The sequence below is a fragment of the Schistocerca gregaria genome, chromosome X (assembly GCF_023897955.1).
Source record: "Schistocerca gregaria isolate iqSchGreg1 chromosome X, iqSchGreg1.2, whole genome shotgun sequence".
Lineage (NCBI taxonomy): Eukaryota > Metazoa > Arthropoda > Insecta > Orthoptera > Acrididae > Schistocerca > Schistocerca gregaria.
The window spans coordinates 28,907,195-28,924,435 of NC_064931.1; the positions used below are offsets into that span (position 1 = coordinate 28,907,195).

General features: G+C 42.6%; 1 protein-coding gene across 20 annotated transcripts in view; it reads right to left on the minus strand.

The window, feature by feature from the left end:
* Positions 1 to 17,241, minus strand: part of LOC126299110 (uncharacterized) — a 285,821-nt gene that overhangs the window by 45,156 nt on the left and 223,424 nt on the right. For all 20 annotated transcript variants that reach the window (XM_049990801.1, XM_049990795.1, XM_049990804.1 and 17 more), the window contains one exon: positions 7,416 to 7,557. In XM_049990801.1, coding sequence (XP_049846758.1) covers positions 7,416 to 7,557 — 142 coding nt within the window. The remainder of the gene's footprint in view (positions 1 to 7,415; positions 7,558 to 17,241) is intronic.

Genomic DNA, 17,241 nt, shown 5'->3' on the forward strand with positions numbered 1-17,241 from the left:
TGTTAATACTGTGCGTTTCAATTTTTAATAAGTATTGGAAATTTTTAAGTTGAGAACGACCGATATGAAGTCCAGGTCGTCCTGTATACAGGGTGCCACAATCCCTTAGGGATAATATTATTTTGATGCTAAAGCATCCCAAACTGAGTACTTTGAAAACAAATAGGAAGAATTGAACATTTAGCTTTTTATTGAAATAGACACCTTACACCTGACGGCAACGACTTACGTTCATAGCAACAGGCCAAAGTGACAACTGCCAATCTCACTGCATGCACTACAAAAGCACAAAAAAATTTACTGCTCTCTCATAGATACTCTTCTCGTCTACACTACATCTACATCTACATCAGTATGAATACTGTGCAATTCTAACTTAAATGACTGGCAGAGGGTTCTTCAAACCACCTTCAGACTGTTTCCCTACCGTTCCACTCTCTAACAACGACCTCTGATTTGTCTTATTTTATTATAATGACCATTTCTCCGCATTTGAGCCGGCGACAATAAAATATGTTCACAATCATATGCATAAACTGGTGACTGAAATTTCTTTACAGTTTCCACAACGAAAAACGCCTTTGTTTTGTGACTGGCATCACAACTCACCTATCATATCCGAGACACTCTCTCCCCTATTTAGTGGTAATACAAGACGAGCAGCCCTTCCTAGAAGTTGTTCTATGTCCTCCGTACTCCTACCTGGTAAGGATTCCATCCAGCATAGCGGTACTCTAGCAGAGGACGAACAAGCGTGGTGAAGGCAGTCTCTTTAGTAGGCCTGTTTCACCTACTAAGAGTTCTGCCTATAAACGTGGTCTTTGATTAACTTTCCCCGCCAAATTATCTGTGTAACCTTTCCAGCTTATGTTGTTCGTAATTGTGAATACTAGGTATTTAGTCAAACTGAATGCCATTAAATTTGTCTGATTTATCGTGTAATCCAAATTTCACGGGTTCATTTTTGTACCCCCATGTGGATGACCTCACACTTTTCCTTACAGAGAGAAACTTGCCACTTTCCGCACCATTCAGATATCGTGTCTAAGTAATTTCGCATTTAGTTTTGATCTTCTGATGACTGTACTAAATAGTAAATGACAACATCATCTGCAAACAATCTAAGAGAGCTGTTCAGGTCGTCTCCTCAAACGTTTATGTAGGTTAGGAACAGCAAAGGGCGTATAACATTTCCTTTGGGAAAGCCGGATATCACTTCCGTTTTACTCGATGATTTTCCGTCGTTTATACGTACTGTGAGCTTTCTGAAAGGAAATCCCCAATCCAGTCCCACAACTGAAACGATACTCCTTAGGTAAGCCAATTTGATTGGAGGTCTCTTGTGAGAACTGGTGTCAAAAGCCTTCCGGAAATCTAGAAATGTGGAATCAATTTGAGATCCTCCGTGGATAGCACTTATTACTTCTTGTGAATAAACAGTTAGTTGTGTTTCACGAGAACAATATTTCCTGAATTGTGTGTCACTAGACAGTTTCTAGGTAACTCACACACTGAGGTGACAAAAGTCATGGGACACCACCCAGTACCATGTCGGACTTCCTTATGCCATGCGTAGTGCGGCAGCTCGACATGGCAAGGACTCGACAAGTCGTTGGAAGTCCCCTGCAGAAATACTGAGCCATGCTGCCCCTCTGTAGCCGTCCATATTGAGCCATGCTGCCCCTCTATAGTCGCCCATATTGAGCCATGCTGCCCCTCTATAGCCGTCCATATTGAGCCATGCTGCCCCTCTATAGCCGTCCATATTGAGATATGCTGTCCCTCTATAGCCGTCCATAATTGCGAGATTGTTGCCGATGAGGACGACTGGCCTCTCGATTATATCCCATAAATGAGCGATGGGATTCAAGTCGGACAATGTGGGTGGCCAAATCATTCGCTAAAAATGTCCAGAATGTCTTCCAAACCAGCCGTGAACACCTATGGCGCCACAAACATTCTATCGTTGTTTGGGAACGTGAAATACATGAATGGCTGCGAATGGTCTCCAAGTAGTCGAACGTAACCGGTTCCAGTCAATGATCGGTTCATTTGGAGCAAAAGACGCAGTACATTCCATGCAAACACAGCCCACACCGATTTCCTACACCGGTATGAGGTCGCTAACACGCTGGACCCTTAAACCCCCTTAAACCATCGTTTCTGGTCATTATTTCGTCATTGGAAATTGTTATTATAGGGCAGATTCTGTTAGCTATTGTGATGATGGTTTTGGGACGAATTATCTTGCCTGTTTTTGAAGATACACTGGGATGATAAAAGTCGGGGGATATTCCTAATATCGGTCGAACCCCTTTGGCCCATCGTACTGCAGCAACTCGACATGGCATTGAATCACCAAGTCTCCTGCAAAAATATTGAGCCATGTTGCGTGTACAGCCGTCCATAATTGCGAAAGTGTTGTCGAAGCAGGATTTTGTTGGAGCCATCAGCAGCTTGCACAGTGCCCTGTTGAGAACTGGGGCCCATGGCTTTGTGGGGTCTGCGCCACACTCGAACCCTCCTATCAGCTCTTCCCAACTGAAATTGGGATTCATTTGACCAGACCACGGTATTCGTCTAGGTTCCAACTAATGTGGTCACGAGCCCAGTAGTACCACTGCAGGCGTCGGTCGTTTGTTGCCATAACCTGTTATCGCCAAACTTCGCTGCAGTTTCCTATCGGATGCGTTCGTAGTCTGTTTCACATGGTTTTTCTGTGGTCATTTCACACAGTGTTGCTTGTCTGTTAGCACTGACAACACCACGCAAAACACTGCTGCTCTCAGTCATTAAGTGAAGGCTGAGATTTGGTACTCGTGGCACACTCTTGCGACTGTGGATCTCGGAATGTTGAATTCCATGACTATTTCCCAAATGGACTGTCCCATGCGTCTAGCTCCAATTACCATTCCGGGTCCAGAATCTGTTAATTCCCGTCGTACGGCCATAATCACATCGGAAACCTTTTCACAAGAGTTCTCTAAGTATAAATTACAGCTCCACCAATGCAGTGCCCTTTTATACCTTGTGCACGCGATACTTACGCCAACCTGATAGGCCTATGCGCATTTTTCTACTCCATGAATCGTCATCTCAGTATAATATTCGAACTAATACTTATTCCAAAATCCTAATGCAAAACTACGTTAGTGATATGCGTCTGTAATTCGGCGGATTACTCCCATTGCCTTTCTTGAGTATTAATGTGATCTGTGCAAGTTTCCAGTCTTTTGGTACCTATCTTTCGTCAAGCAAGCGGTTGTATATGGGACTCTTGTATCAGTATACTCTGAAAGGGACCTTATTGGTATGCTATAGGGACCGTTTATTAAGTGGATCGCTACACCATGTGGTACAATGGAACAGGTAGCTAGAATCCAAACAACCAGTTCACCTTCAGTTTCTGCTGGAGTTTTGGACGCTGATTACTTCAAGAAACTATACAGGAAGAAATGCATTGTGGATACACCGTAGACGACTATGTCTTGTTTTTGAAGATGCGTCACCAACGTCGATACAGAAACATGAACAGTTTTCAACCACGTGTGTCGCACGCATTTCACATTGGGTACCTCCCAAACCCTCTAACATTCATTTCGGAACTCTGGTTCCTCATTTCATAATTCTCACTTTAGGGTACAGTAGGGCCTGTATAGTTTTCACTTTAAGGGTTTCGAACAGTCTGTCAGGTAGAAAATAAATACATCAGTTCACAACACTGTGTCCAGAAAATGCGATACGAGCCAATAGGTACTGAATCTGTCATAAAATTGGCGTTATCTAGGACTACAAGCGTAAATGGACTGCTGCAACTTTGATCATGGCAGACTATGAAATGCTTGAGTGATAGGTGGATGAATTCAGACAACGTTGATTCCACATGCGGAGGACAGCTACCTAAATATCAGATCTTCATTTGAGTTCACATAGATATTATTCTCTCAGATGTTCCACATAGTACTATGACGTTAAATATTCAGTGCAAGACAGATCTGTTCATCTGAAAGACAAAAGAAATGTGCAATCGACCATTGAGGGTGCTGGCAGGGACCCTGATGGACACCTTATCAATGACATGAAGGATGACGGGCATGGTTTCCTAGGGTGAATCCGAGGAGAAGGAATTCATAAAAGATATAGAGTGACAATTTGAGAACTATATTAAAAAAACGTAAATTAGTTACAAACGATGGTGTGCACAAACTTTATTCAACATGTAAACATCACTACAGACATTCGGATTTAGGTTATGACGTGCTCAATATATCTGCCATCATTGGCGATGATGTGGCGCAGACGAATAGTAAAATTCTGCATGACCCGCTGAAGTGTCGGAAAATCGATGCTGGCGATTACCTTTTGAATGGCTGTTTTCAGATCAGCAATGATTTTGGGCTTATTGCTGAACACCTTGTCTTTAATATAGCCCCACAAAAAAGAGGTGCATGTGTTCAGATCCGGAGAATATGGAGGCCAATCGAGGCCCATGCCAGTGGCCTCTGGGTACCCCACTGCCAGAATGAGGTCCCCAAAATTCTCCTCCACGACATCAAACACTCTCGTCCTTCGATGGGAACGAGCTCCATCTTGCATGAAACACATCTTGTCGAAATCAGTGTCACTTTGGATAATGGAGAAAATCATCTTCCAAAATCTTCACGTACCGTTCGGCAGTCACCGCGACATCAAGGAATATCGCACCGATAATTCCGTGAGTGGACATTGCACACCACACAGTCACTCGTCGAGGGTGAAGACACTTCTCAATCACGAAATGTGGATTTTCAGTGCCCCAATTTTGCATATTGACGAACCCATCCAAATGAAAGTGGGCTTCGTCGCTAAACCAAACAGAAATATGCGTACTAATTTCCATCGGGCCCCGCGGCCTGCCGTGCAGTTTGAACGTTCTAACGCAAACCGTTCAGATGTTATGACGATTTTATTTGATATAGTTCAATAATTGTCACCTTGTAAGTATGTCTGCTGGTTCGCCTAAAATCATTGTATGCATCAGCACTGGAGGCTTGGCATATGAAAGGAAACCGACTAACAGCATCAGTGCTCAGCTCCCTTACAATCGAGTCTGGCCCCGTTTGAGACATTAATTAAATACTTTGACCATGTTCAGACAAAAGATAACAAAATCGTTAAAGTTTGCTTAATGAACTATGTCCTAATCTAAATAAAACAACTGTTTCCCACTTATAAGAATATTGCACTCTGAATAATCAAGCTGCAGAAAGAGCACATACAGTCACATATGACTGGCAGAGAGGGCTGCTAGGAAACTACTCATTGGGCGCTGTTGACCTCAGCGGCAGTCATTCAGTAGCTGGTCTTTCATTCAGCTGCGAGGAGATCTTTCATTCAGCTGCGAGGAATTCCTTTGCTCTGGAACTGTACGCGATCTGTTGCTGGTTGCTGCTATGTGAGTCCAATACATGCAGGTGAGTTCTGAGAGCTTCGTTGTATAGCATGCCCTCAATTTACCAAATCAACCTTCAACCTTCACAACTAAACTCTTGATTTAAAACTATTACAATTACTCCCATTATTCTGACCCACATCGAGTAATATTTCTACTCTTGCGCATAGTTATTTGATGAAGCTTAAAGATTTACTCAGTTTGAAAGCATGGCCACAGAAGGTGAGGTATTCGTGAGTCTTAACGATATCCTTAGTCTTCTTTGTGTAACTGGTTTTGTAGCCCTGAAGATTAGAAGTATCCACGCAACGATTACACATAGCTGAAGACCCATCATTAAATTATTGTCAGTGATTCTCTCTTCTGACTCCGAAAGGATAATGACAAAGTAAAGAATGACGAATCAAATACCAATTTAAAAAATGAAATATATTTAATCATGAAATTGTTGCTTTCTATTTTATGAAGAATGAGAATCAATATTTTAGGAGAAGAAGTGTAAATATTTATTTATAATCAAAATTTTTTTGAGAAAACTGATTTAATTCAAATTTAAGAAGGAACAAGTTTAATAATCATGACTAGATGAATTTTGACATTCCATTTTACAAAGAAATATGACCAACAGTTCTCTTTATAGGATTTTTATTTCAGCAGAAAGAGTTTTTTTTTTCAGAAAAAGGCACTCTATTAACGAAGAAGCAGGCTTGAACCTTACTTAGTAACAAATTTCATTTTCCTCTTTTACAGAAAAGCCATTGGTGGAACAGTCAGTTCGTGGAGGCAATCACTAGTTTGAGAAAGGAAACGTTGTAAGGGCATGTCAGAGGCATAAAATATGGTTATCTTCGCTGGACACTAATCCGGAGGTCCTTGGTCCGGCTCCCAACGACAACATCAGATTTTTCTGCGTTGGAAGACCAGGATATCAGCCAAATCACACTCGTGAGAGCAGATATAAATCTACTTGGCTCCATAAGTAGTGATCTTGGTACACAGTGGTTAAAGCGAGTAAACACAACGGGTTGTACCACAATATTATTTAAAGTAACAATTTCAAAAGAGGATGGACAGTACGGTTTTACGCCCCGTCGAGGGCAAGGCCATTAAAGAAGGAGCACAAGCTCGGGTCAGAGATATATAGGGAACAAAATCAGCCGAGTACTTTCCAAGAACCTCATCCCAGTATTTTCCGTAAGAAACCACGGAAAATCTAAGTCGCTACGGGTGGATAAAAATTTAAGCTGCTCTACTCCTGAGTAAGATGAAAATGTTGTACTACTGCGCCACCTTGCGCAGTAATAATCACAAAATCACTGTCACCACTGTCGAATTCCAAGATGAAGGCTATTTAAACAATGTTCTATAATTACTAGATCTAATGTTTTAAACTTATTTGTTTTAAACTAAAATCAAACGCAGAGCTGAAGAGTTATTCTGAAGATAGTGTGTGAGGTCCTCTGTCGTAACACTGGAACAAAAACCGAAAAGGAGAAGTAAATCTTGTGCGCCGTGCTGCTTTGATTATACGCAAATTACTCAAGGATTCAACTCGTCACGAGCTCTTACCCTTCCCTTCCAAACTTAGTAGCGGTGCTCCCACGATGCTGTGATACCAGCACCTTATTCAGAAACTACAGAGGTACAGAAAGGAAGGGAGAGGACGCGTGACAAGTTGGCTCAGTTGAAATGGCTCTGAGCACTATGGGACTTAACTTCTGAGGTCATCAATCCCCTAGAGCTTAGAACTACTTAAACCTAACTAACCTAAGGACATAACACACATCCATGCCCGAGGCAGGATTCGAACCTGCGACCGTAGTGGTCACGCGGTTCCAGACTGTAGCGCCTAGAACCGCTCGGCCACCCCGGTCGGTGACAAGTTGGAACACTGCGTTTGTCCGTGGTATGTGCTCAGTGTTAATTTCTTAGATAGAACAAAAATATAAGAAATGCGCATAAGGATAGCCATGGACGGACTCACTTGCAGAATCGTCGTGACGAAGGCGGCTGCGCTGAAGCCATTGCGGCGCACGCCCGCTATAAAGAACGCGATTACGAGGAGCTGCCACGCCATTAAGCCGACGCGGCTGTTGGTCCACTGCTTGACGTCCACGCCCAGAATTCTGAGAACACACGCGCTTCATAAGTACCACATAAATATTACTGCTCTTCTAACATGGCTTTCCCTTTGTCCGAAATGCGTTGGTGAAAAAAATCACAACAGCAAAAAATAATTAACGCAGAGTAATGAAATTTCCGGAATATATTTCGCTAGGTAATATATTTAAATGACTGACGTTACAAGATCACAGTTTAATGTAAGCGCGAGACAAGCCTTTGCAAATTTGACGTGCTGGTACATTAATAACTGGTGTAATTGCCAAAATGTTGAACGCAAACATGTAAACGTACATTCATTGCGTCATGCAGGTGCCGGATGTCACTTTGTGGGATGGAGTTCCATGTCTGTTGCACTTCGTCAGTCAGTACACGGGCGGTTAGTGTTGGTTGTGTATGATACTGGAGTTGTCGTCCAATGATGTCCCATACGTGCTCGAATGGAGACAGATCTTGTGGTCGAGCAGGCCAGGGCAACACGTTGCCACTCTGTAGAGCATGTCGGGCTACAACAGCGGTATATGGGCGAGCGTTATCCTGCTGGAGAATACCCCCTGGCAACTGTTCGTGAATGGCAACACGACATGTGGAATGACCTAATTAACATATAAATATGCAGTCAGGGTGCGTTGGATAATCACGAGAGTGCTCCTGCTGTCATATGAAATCGCACTCCAGGTGTAGATACAATGTATCTAGTACGCAGACAGGTTGCTTGCATGACCTCAACTGGCCTCCACCTGACCAACACGCGGCCATCACTGGCACCGAGGCAGAACCAGCTTTTATCAGGGAACACAACAGACCTCCACTCTACCTTTCAATGAGCTCTTACTTGAAACTACTGACGTTGCAAGTGGAGGTGGTTTGGGGTCAGTGGAATGCACCGTACAGGGCGTCTGGTTCGGAGCTGTCCTTGAAGTAACCGATCTGTAACAGTTCGTTGTGCCACTGTGGTGCCAACTGTTGCTCGGATTGGTGCTGCACGTGCTGTACGATGCAGCGGAGCCATACACCGATCACGATGGTCTTCCTTCTCGGTAGTGCCAAGTGGGCGTCCAGAGCCCGGTCTTCGTGCGACTGTTCACTCTCTTCGCCACCCCTGCTGGCAATCACGCACAGTGGCTACATTCCTGCCAAGTCTTTCTGCAATATCACGGAAGGAACATCTTGTTTCTCACAACCCTTTCACATGACCTCGTTCACACTCAGTGAAGTGTTGATAACGGCATCTATGTCGCTTTAAAAGCATTCTAAACTAACAACAACTCACCACGTCCAATCTCAAAGGTAACTAACTACACGACCGTTACTGCCTGTATTTGAAGCAAATCTAATTTACATCCTCATAGTGGCACCCGAGGAATCTTCTCCACTGCTCACACAATTTTTTGTAGAAAGCCTCCTTGTTGGTGCAGTTTTGTTACCGAACACATCTATCTCGCTCGCCCCAAAGATGTTCTGGACTTCGGCTTGGCCATTGGAATGCCTTTACTTTATGCTGCTTCGGAAATGTGTTCAGATGGTCAGAAGTAGGCTTTCTATCGTTGTCACGCTGCAACTGTCAATTACGAGGTATATTTCCTCTTCCATGAGGTATCATATGGTCTGTTAATATTTCACCATACTTCAGATTATCCATTATCCCATGAATTTCCACAAGAGGATCTACATCACTTCGTGAGAAACAGCCCCAAACCGTGGTGCTTCCTCTCCGCCAGGCTTCGTGGTGGCTACTTGGTACTTTCTGTCATTCCTCTTGTTTCTCGGTGGTCGAACGAACTGAATCCCGCCTCACAAGAGGAGATTAAACTTGGTTTCATCACTCCACAGCATTTTTGACCAGTCTTCAGCAATCCATGACGCATACTTCTTAGCAAACTGTACTCTGGTCTTCCTATTTTCCGCACTTATCGTAAGTTTTCGAGAAGGTTGCCTGCCATTCAGATCTATAGCTCCCAAACGACGTTTAATTGTCGAAACATGGACGTTAGCCCTGTGTTTTATCTGTAGTTCATCGTGTATTGCCCGGGCTGTTTTCTTTTCGGATCAACCATCGATTGCCTCAGGATGACTCTGCCTTCTTTTGGGTGTTCTTTCGGGGTCGACCACATCATGCATTGTTTGAATGATATTTCCGCCATTTGCTTGTGCAACTTCTATATTTTATATTTCTCATGATTTCTGCCTTATGCCATTATCCAGTGCAACAATGTTGGGTGTAATTCGACTTTCTTAAGCGCAGTCATTGTCACATAACAAGGTCTAATTATATTCAACATTGTGGTACTTGAAAATTGATTAAGCCTGAAATCAAGAGGGTCAAATAAAGTAGCGAATTTGTACAGTGAAATAGCGGAAATATCATTCAAACATCATTACATGACTGTGGCCCAAACATATGAAAAGATTGTGAACTTCGTGCGCTGTCCTCCATCGTCCACCCTTTTTTTGTCTGAAGCCGCTCTCAGACACTCTCAAGCTGTTGTGAGATGCCAAACAGCTCCGCAACGAAGGATTGAGTTCGGTCTCGACTCAGTGCTGTTAAGACAACTTGTCTGAAATACTACTGAAAGTTCTTTAGCTTTAGGCATTGCTGTAAGTAAATAAAACATTAGAATTAGATTTGATTTATGTAGTTAGGTTTGTTGCAGTCTTCCCATTCTACAAAATACTTATGGACCCCTTGAAAACACTGTTTATGGCTAAAGTCCATGTTTACCTACACTCGGGAATCAATACATATAACCGCGGCGAGGTCGAGCAGTCTTCTGTCTGAACAATCGGCTTGTTTGGATTTTGCACATACATAAACACGAAATACCTTTGAGCAATACTGCATGATGTGTTAGCCTGGTCAGTCCTGTCTGACGGGGAGTTTACCGGGTGATCAAAAAGCCAGTATAAATTTGAAAACTTAATAAAACACGGAATAATGTAGACATATAGGTAAAAATTGACACACATGCTTGGAATGACATGGGGTTTTACTAGAACCAAAAAAAGTCAAAGTATACAAAATGTCCGACAGATTGCACGGGATAGCAAAACGTCAGCAACTGCTACCGTGATGGGTGAGAGGTACACCGATATGTTACAGAATCGCATCATCCCCAGCCTGGCTGATAAACACCTGCTGGAACGTACGATTTTTATGCAGGATGGCGCTCCACCCCATATTGCTAGACGCGTCAAAGATCTCTTGCGCGCGTCGTTTGGTGATGATCGTGTGCCCAGCCGCGACTTTCGTCATGCTTGGCCTCCCAGGTCCCCAGACCTAAGTCCGTGTGATTATTGACTTTGGGGTTACCTGAAGTCGCAAGTGTATCGTGAACGACCGATATCTCTAGGGATGCTGAAAGACAACTTCAGACGCCAATACCTCACCATAACTCCGGGCATGCTTTACAGTGCTGTTCACAACATTATTCCTCGACTACAGCTATTGTTGAGGAATGATGGTGGACATAATGAGCATTTCCTGTAAAGAATATCATCTTGGCTTTGTCTTACTTTGTTATGCTAATTATTGCTATTCTGATCAGATGAAACACGATCTGTCGGACATTTTTTAACTTTTGTATTTTTTTGTTCTAATAAAACCCCATGTCATTCCAAGCATGTGTGTCAATTTGTACCTCTCTATCTACATTATTCCGTGATTTATTCTGTTTTCAAATTTATACTGACTTTTTGATCACCCAGTATATTTGCAGCCTAGCAGTCTGTGTATCATTTAACCTCTGCATTGCGGGTTATCGTGTTTGAGCTCTTCATTTATTTTGTGGAAAGGGAGGGGTGACCCTTCATTTCCTAATCTGTTGTAGAAACATAGCTAAAAATCCCGCGGTGACGAACTACTAGCTGCAAATCCGACACTCGGATATCAGTCACGGTTTTCTCACTTCTCCACTTCGGAAAACTAATAGTCAGAAAGTTATACGAGCAGTTCAGAATGTGTTTGCTAAAGTCAGATCTGAGTAAGACTTGATACTGCCCATGTACTGAGCGTCTCTGTAACAGATCTTCACGTGTTTCACGTAGCACTTAATACTCTGAAATTAGTTCTATGGACCACACATCTCAAACACAGCATTGTACATGTAGCATATTCTGAAAGTAAATGTGAAGAAAGCGGCATGAGAAAAGCGCTCCAGATATCGTGACGTTCACATAATCTTGAAAGGTTTCCTTGAGGTATGCCTAATGCTGAGTAATGCTAATCTTTTGTGAATACAAGCGTCATTGCATTTATCGTGTCTATGGAAATTGCTTCCTGTGGCGTTACTCGTCCTATGTTCAAGTGTTTCGTATTGTGCCACATATTTGCTGGCTAGGATCTGAGGTATCGATGGGCTCCAGTTTACATGAATGACAGATAGGTACCCCGTTTCAGTGTTAGACACTGTCGTGAAAGGCGTGAAACTCTTATATACCAGGGTTGAATGAAAAGTAATGTTTCCACCTTCATTAATTGGATTTGGATGGAATATTTTAATAAATCAAACGCAGAAATAATCCTTAGAATGCGATCTTTAATTACTCATATTCACTTATCTACATTATCACAAGCCAACTGGATACATTTGTGCCAGCGATGAACAAGTTTTCTGAAGCTATCATTGAAAAAGTCGACACTCTGTTTCCGCAACCACAGTCTCACAGTTCCCTCAACGTCTTCATCAGAAGCATAATTATGTCCCCGCAGATCGCGTTTCATTATCGGGAACAGATGAAAGTCAGACGGTGCTAAATCTGGACTGTATGAAGGATGTCGTACGGTGGTGAGATTCAGTCTCTGAAGTTCTGCTGTTGTGGCAAGTTAAGTGTGTGGTTTGGCACTGTCATGCTGCACGAAAACATTTCCCTCTTCCCTTCGGACCCTTGTTAGCCGTCGTTTCAGAGTTCGCAGCGTTGTGATGTAACGCTCTGAATTTATTGTTGTTCCACGATCAAGGAAATCAACACGGATAACACCGTCTGCGTCCCAGAACACTGTGGCCATGCTTTTTCCAGCTGAGGGGTTTGTATCTTGAATTTCATTTTTTTGGGGCCAGTCTTTGTGTTGATATTCCATAGACTGATGTTTCATCTCCGGGTCGTAATTGTGTACCCACGTTTCGCCTCCTGTTACAGTTGAATGGAGAAAGGCGTCACCTTCATTCTCGTAAAGCGAGAGGAGTTCCTGGCAAGTTTCAAGTCTCTGCGCTTTCATTTCAGGAGTCACCATCCGGGGCACCCATAGAGCACAGATCTTCCGATAGCCAAGCAAAGCAATAATGTGACCCACACGTTATTGTGAAATGCCGATTGTGCTTGCAATTTCTCTCTGAGTGATACGACCATCGTCCTGAATCAATCTATCAACATTTTGCTTGTGAAACTCGGTGGTTGCTCTCACAGGTCGTCCAACTCTTTGTTTGTCACGCAGGGCAGATGTTCCCGCTTCAATATCTTTAAACTTACTCACCCAACGACGCGCAGTGCTAACATCAACACAATCACCATAAACTGCTTTCATTCTCTGATGAATCTCCTTTGGGCTGACACCTTCTGCTGTCAAGAATTCAATGACTGCACGTTGCTTAAATCGCATTGACCGACCGTCTGTGCAGGGTTCCATACTTACACTGTAACAACACAACCGTTCAATGCTAAGGCTTCCCGTCAACTGGGGGTATGGAGAAGAGGCTACGGAACAAGCCTGCCGCATATCAATGCTGCCAGCTGTTGAAAATTTACGAAGGTGGAAGCATTACTTTTCAGTCAACCCTCGTAAGATATAGAGGCGGACAAAAATATGGAAACAATGAAAACACAACACATTACCATGCCTAATACGGTGTAGAAAAACCGTTGAATTCAAAACAGCTTCGAGTCGTCTCTGAATGGGTAAATATAGGTTCTGTATGGTTTTCAAGGAAATCTTATACCATTATTCCTGCAAAACAGTGGCAAGTTCAGATAACAATGATGGAGGTAGGTCGCGGTCAAGCACCTTCCTCTCCAAATTACACCACAAAGGCTCAATATTATTGAGATCTGGTGACTATGGTGGCCAGGGTATATGCGACAGTGTATCCTCGAACTCACAAAATCAGTCCTGGACGTTGTAACTTCTGTGGACAGGAGCGCTACCATCTTGGAACACAGCATCGCCAATGATAAACAAACATTGTACCAAGAAATCGGCCTGATCAGCCAAAATGTCCTCGATACGACTGTCCAAATCATCGCCGAACCCTCTCCACCTTTCACTCTTGGGACGCAAACTCGGCCAGAAGTTGGAATCGGTGCGCAGTAAGGCTCATCCGACGAATGACGTTGCTGTACAGTCCTGGTTCTACGGTTTCGGCACCACGTTTTCCTGTTACGGGTATTTGCAACACTGATCTGTGGTTTTGAAATTCCAACTTGCCCTACAATTCTCAAAGCATGGAGCTTCCTTCGCGTTGTTTTGGTGCTCACAAGGCTGCTAGTGCGACATTGAGTTCTGCATTCGTTGTTTTAGCTGTTGTCCTCTTATTTTTCGTCACACTCCTCTTCAATGGCCGTCTGTCACGATCACGCAACACAAGTTTTCGTCCACGTTGGGACTTAGCAAATAATGTTTCTTCGCTTTCCCTGTGCGCGATATAAATCTTCGACTCGGTGCCTCTCGAAACACCAAACACTTCGGCCATCTACGTTACGGTAACATCCACCATACGAGCACCAACAATTTGCCCAATTTCGAAGTCACTTACTCCGTCCGAAGAGGCCTTGGAAGGCCCAACGGTACCGACAGGCCGCCGTGTCATCTACAGCCCACAGGCGTCACTGCATGCGCTTGTGGAGGGGCATGTGGTCAACACACCGCTCTACTGGCCCTATGTCAGTTTACGAGACTGGAGCCGCTACTTCTCAGTCAAGTAGCTCCTCAGTTTGCCTCACAAGGGCTGAGTGCACCCCGCTTGCCAACAGCGCTCGGCAGACGGGATGGGCACCCATCCAAGTGCCAGCCCAGCCCGACAGCGCTTAACTTCGGTGATCTGACGGCAGAATGTACCTACAGCTACACAGAACATCGTTCCGACCACCTCTGGCACTTGCAACGTATTGAGGACATTGCACAGGTGCCGTTCGTGGTCAACCTGCAGGCTGGGCTAACATTCGCATTTCTGTCCAAGAATTCATTTCTCGTGGTGTTTCTATATTTTTGTCCGATCTCTGTACTAATTTAGAAATGTTAGTAATCTATTAATAGATTTAGATTTTTTATTTTGAACTTTTTAAGCACTCAGTTATGATATTATCCTGTCCAGTCACAATATTTTATGCAAGAATAAAATATTTTTCTCATCGCAGCAGTTCGAAGAGACTTCTGCTTTCTGGTAGGGCAGGGTGAAAATTTATCTGCTTCCAAGGATATCCGTATCTATCAAATATCTAGCACGCGGTTCAACAAAGCAGATCAAGTAACAGCTTGACCTCTGTAACTGTTTTGTTTATGCAGCTCTTTTAAGCAGTTCCTTAGTGTGGATTTTCTCCATAAGGGCGATCTGGAATATCTGGCAAAATATTTAGTTTGGGCGATTTGTCGCCACAGGAAATTCATCGTAAACTGGCGAAGGTTTCAGTAGAACGAAAAATTAGCCAAAGTTGCAAATTTCACTTTTTTTACTCACTCCGTGGCTAGTTTCGGGTCGGGACATATTTTCAAATCATCGTGACGTACTCAAAAATGGTACTTCCGAAAACGGAAACAGTTTCAGCATAATGGAAGTTCGTGGCGAAGGTTCGTTAGGAATCTGATTTTTCATTTTTTATCGATTCAGAAATTGGCAGCTAAATTCACACGTGAAGATTTTTGTCCGAAAGATGATCCATGTGAAATACGTCATGAAATATTAGTTTCAGAAATTGAAACAAATATTTATATATTAGTGGAAACAGCACATCCTAACACATTTGACGTCACGAAACTTTAGTGACACATGGAAACATGGACAGGGTACACTGCTTGTATATAACGATCCGTCATTAGAGCTATGTGAAGTAAATGGCTCCATAGCTATATCAGAAGAAAGAGTGCGGTACATTTTACGTGAAGAATAAACTGCAAGAAAGTTTTGGTAAAATGGCTGTCTCATCTGTTAAACGCTGACCAGTGTAAACGAGAAAATCAAGTTCTGTGCAAAATCTGGACTTTTTTTAAAAAAAAGAGGCAGATTTTGTAAGCCATTTTATTACTTTTGAAGAGACATGTGTCATCATTTCACGCTAGAGACAGTAAGTGGCGACTACCACAAAGATGGTTTGCCAGTAAGAAGCTTAAGGCTCTGGGATCCACTTTGTTCATCAGTTTTGATATTCTTTGACCTTCACCTATTCTCATACCTAAAGAAACTAAGATGTTCAGAACTTTTAAGTCCATTCATGTGAGTATTTGTCACATGTTCGAGAACCTAAATTCAGCAGTGAAATCACCTTACTGAAAATGTTGTACTGAAAAGAGGACTTCGTCGAAAAAAAGTTAATTTTTTACTTGGATTGACTGACTGTCGCATCGGTACTTGGTAGAATATTTTGCACATTATGAATGAAACACACACTACACTTGGCTTAATAGTCTACAATATTTATTATTTGTTACACGAACCGGTTTTCGGCTCTTATGTGATGATCAGGTACAAAGACAAGTATCTGGTGAGAGTATCTCCATTTCCAGAGATGGAAATGTTAATGCTAGAATACGAATCAAACTAGCAACGGTATCTCAGTGTAAATGTAATGTAAGATTATTTAACTAAGATGAAATATGTGAGACATTAACTAATGAACTATAGACAAATTGCAACAGTTATACATAGAACAACATCACTGAACAATAAGATTTGGTGACACATTCCAAAGATGAGGCTGAAAAAAAAATCTTGTCTTTAATAGCTCATAAATTACAAACAGACAAGATACAGTAGTGATATTAAGCAGGTGAGTGATGCAGCTGTGATTATACAACTTATTTTCTTTACTGCAAGAAGAGAAGTTATAGTAATTGAAATAAAGGAAATGGAGTATGTGAGTAAGAAGGGTAATTTACAATGTGCCCTGGATGGGATTATGAGTAGTATTTCTAGTTACAAGTGGTGAATATCAGAACTGTGTCTAGTTATTTAGTAGTAGACCTGTGTTGATAGACATATGTTTACTGATTTCCATAATTTTAACATAGTTCGTCTTCCTTCCTTTGTGGGTATGATGTAATACTTCATGTTTCACCTTATAACTGTGGCCTTCTTTAAGCAGGTGGTCTGAAAAACCGGAGCCTCCTTTTCTAAGTTTTGAACTTGTGTGATGTCCCTTCATGTGGGTATATATTGCCCTGTCAGACTCACCTATACAGTATTTGCCACAGTTACAAGTAATTCTTTAAATTCCACTCTTTTCCAAAGCTGGAGTGCTGTGTTTCCATTTGAGTAAGAAGCGTCCAACAGTCTTGTGCACATCATATGATGTTTTTACATTCCTCAATTTAAACTTTCTGGCTTTATGGAGTGAGACTTTTCCTAAGTATGGAATTGTGCACCTTACATTGCACTGTTGAGGTGGTGGGTTGAGGGCAGAGTAACAAAGAGAGTACACCTGTTGTTTCTGCTTTTTGTGCATTATGAAGTCCACTAAGTTAGAAGGACAGCCATTGTTTGATT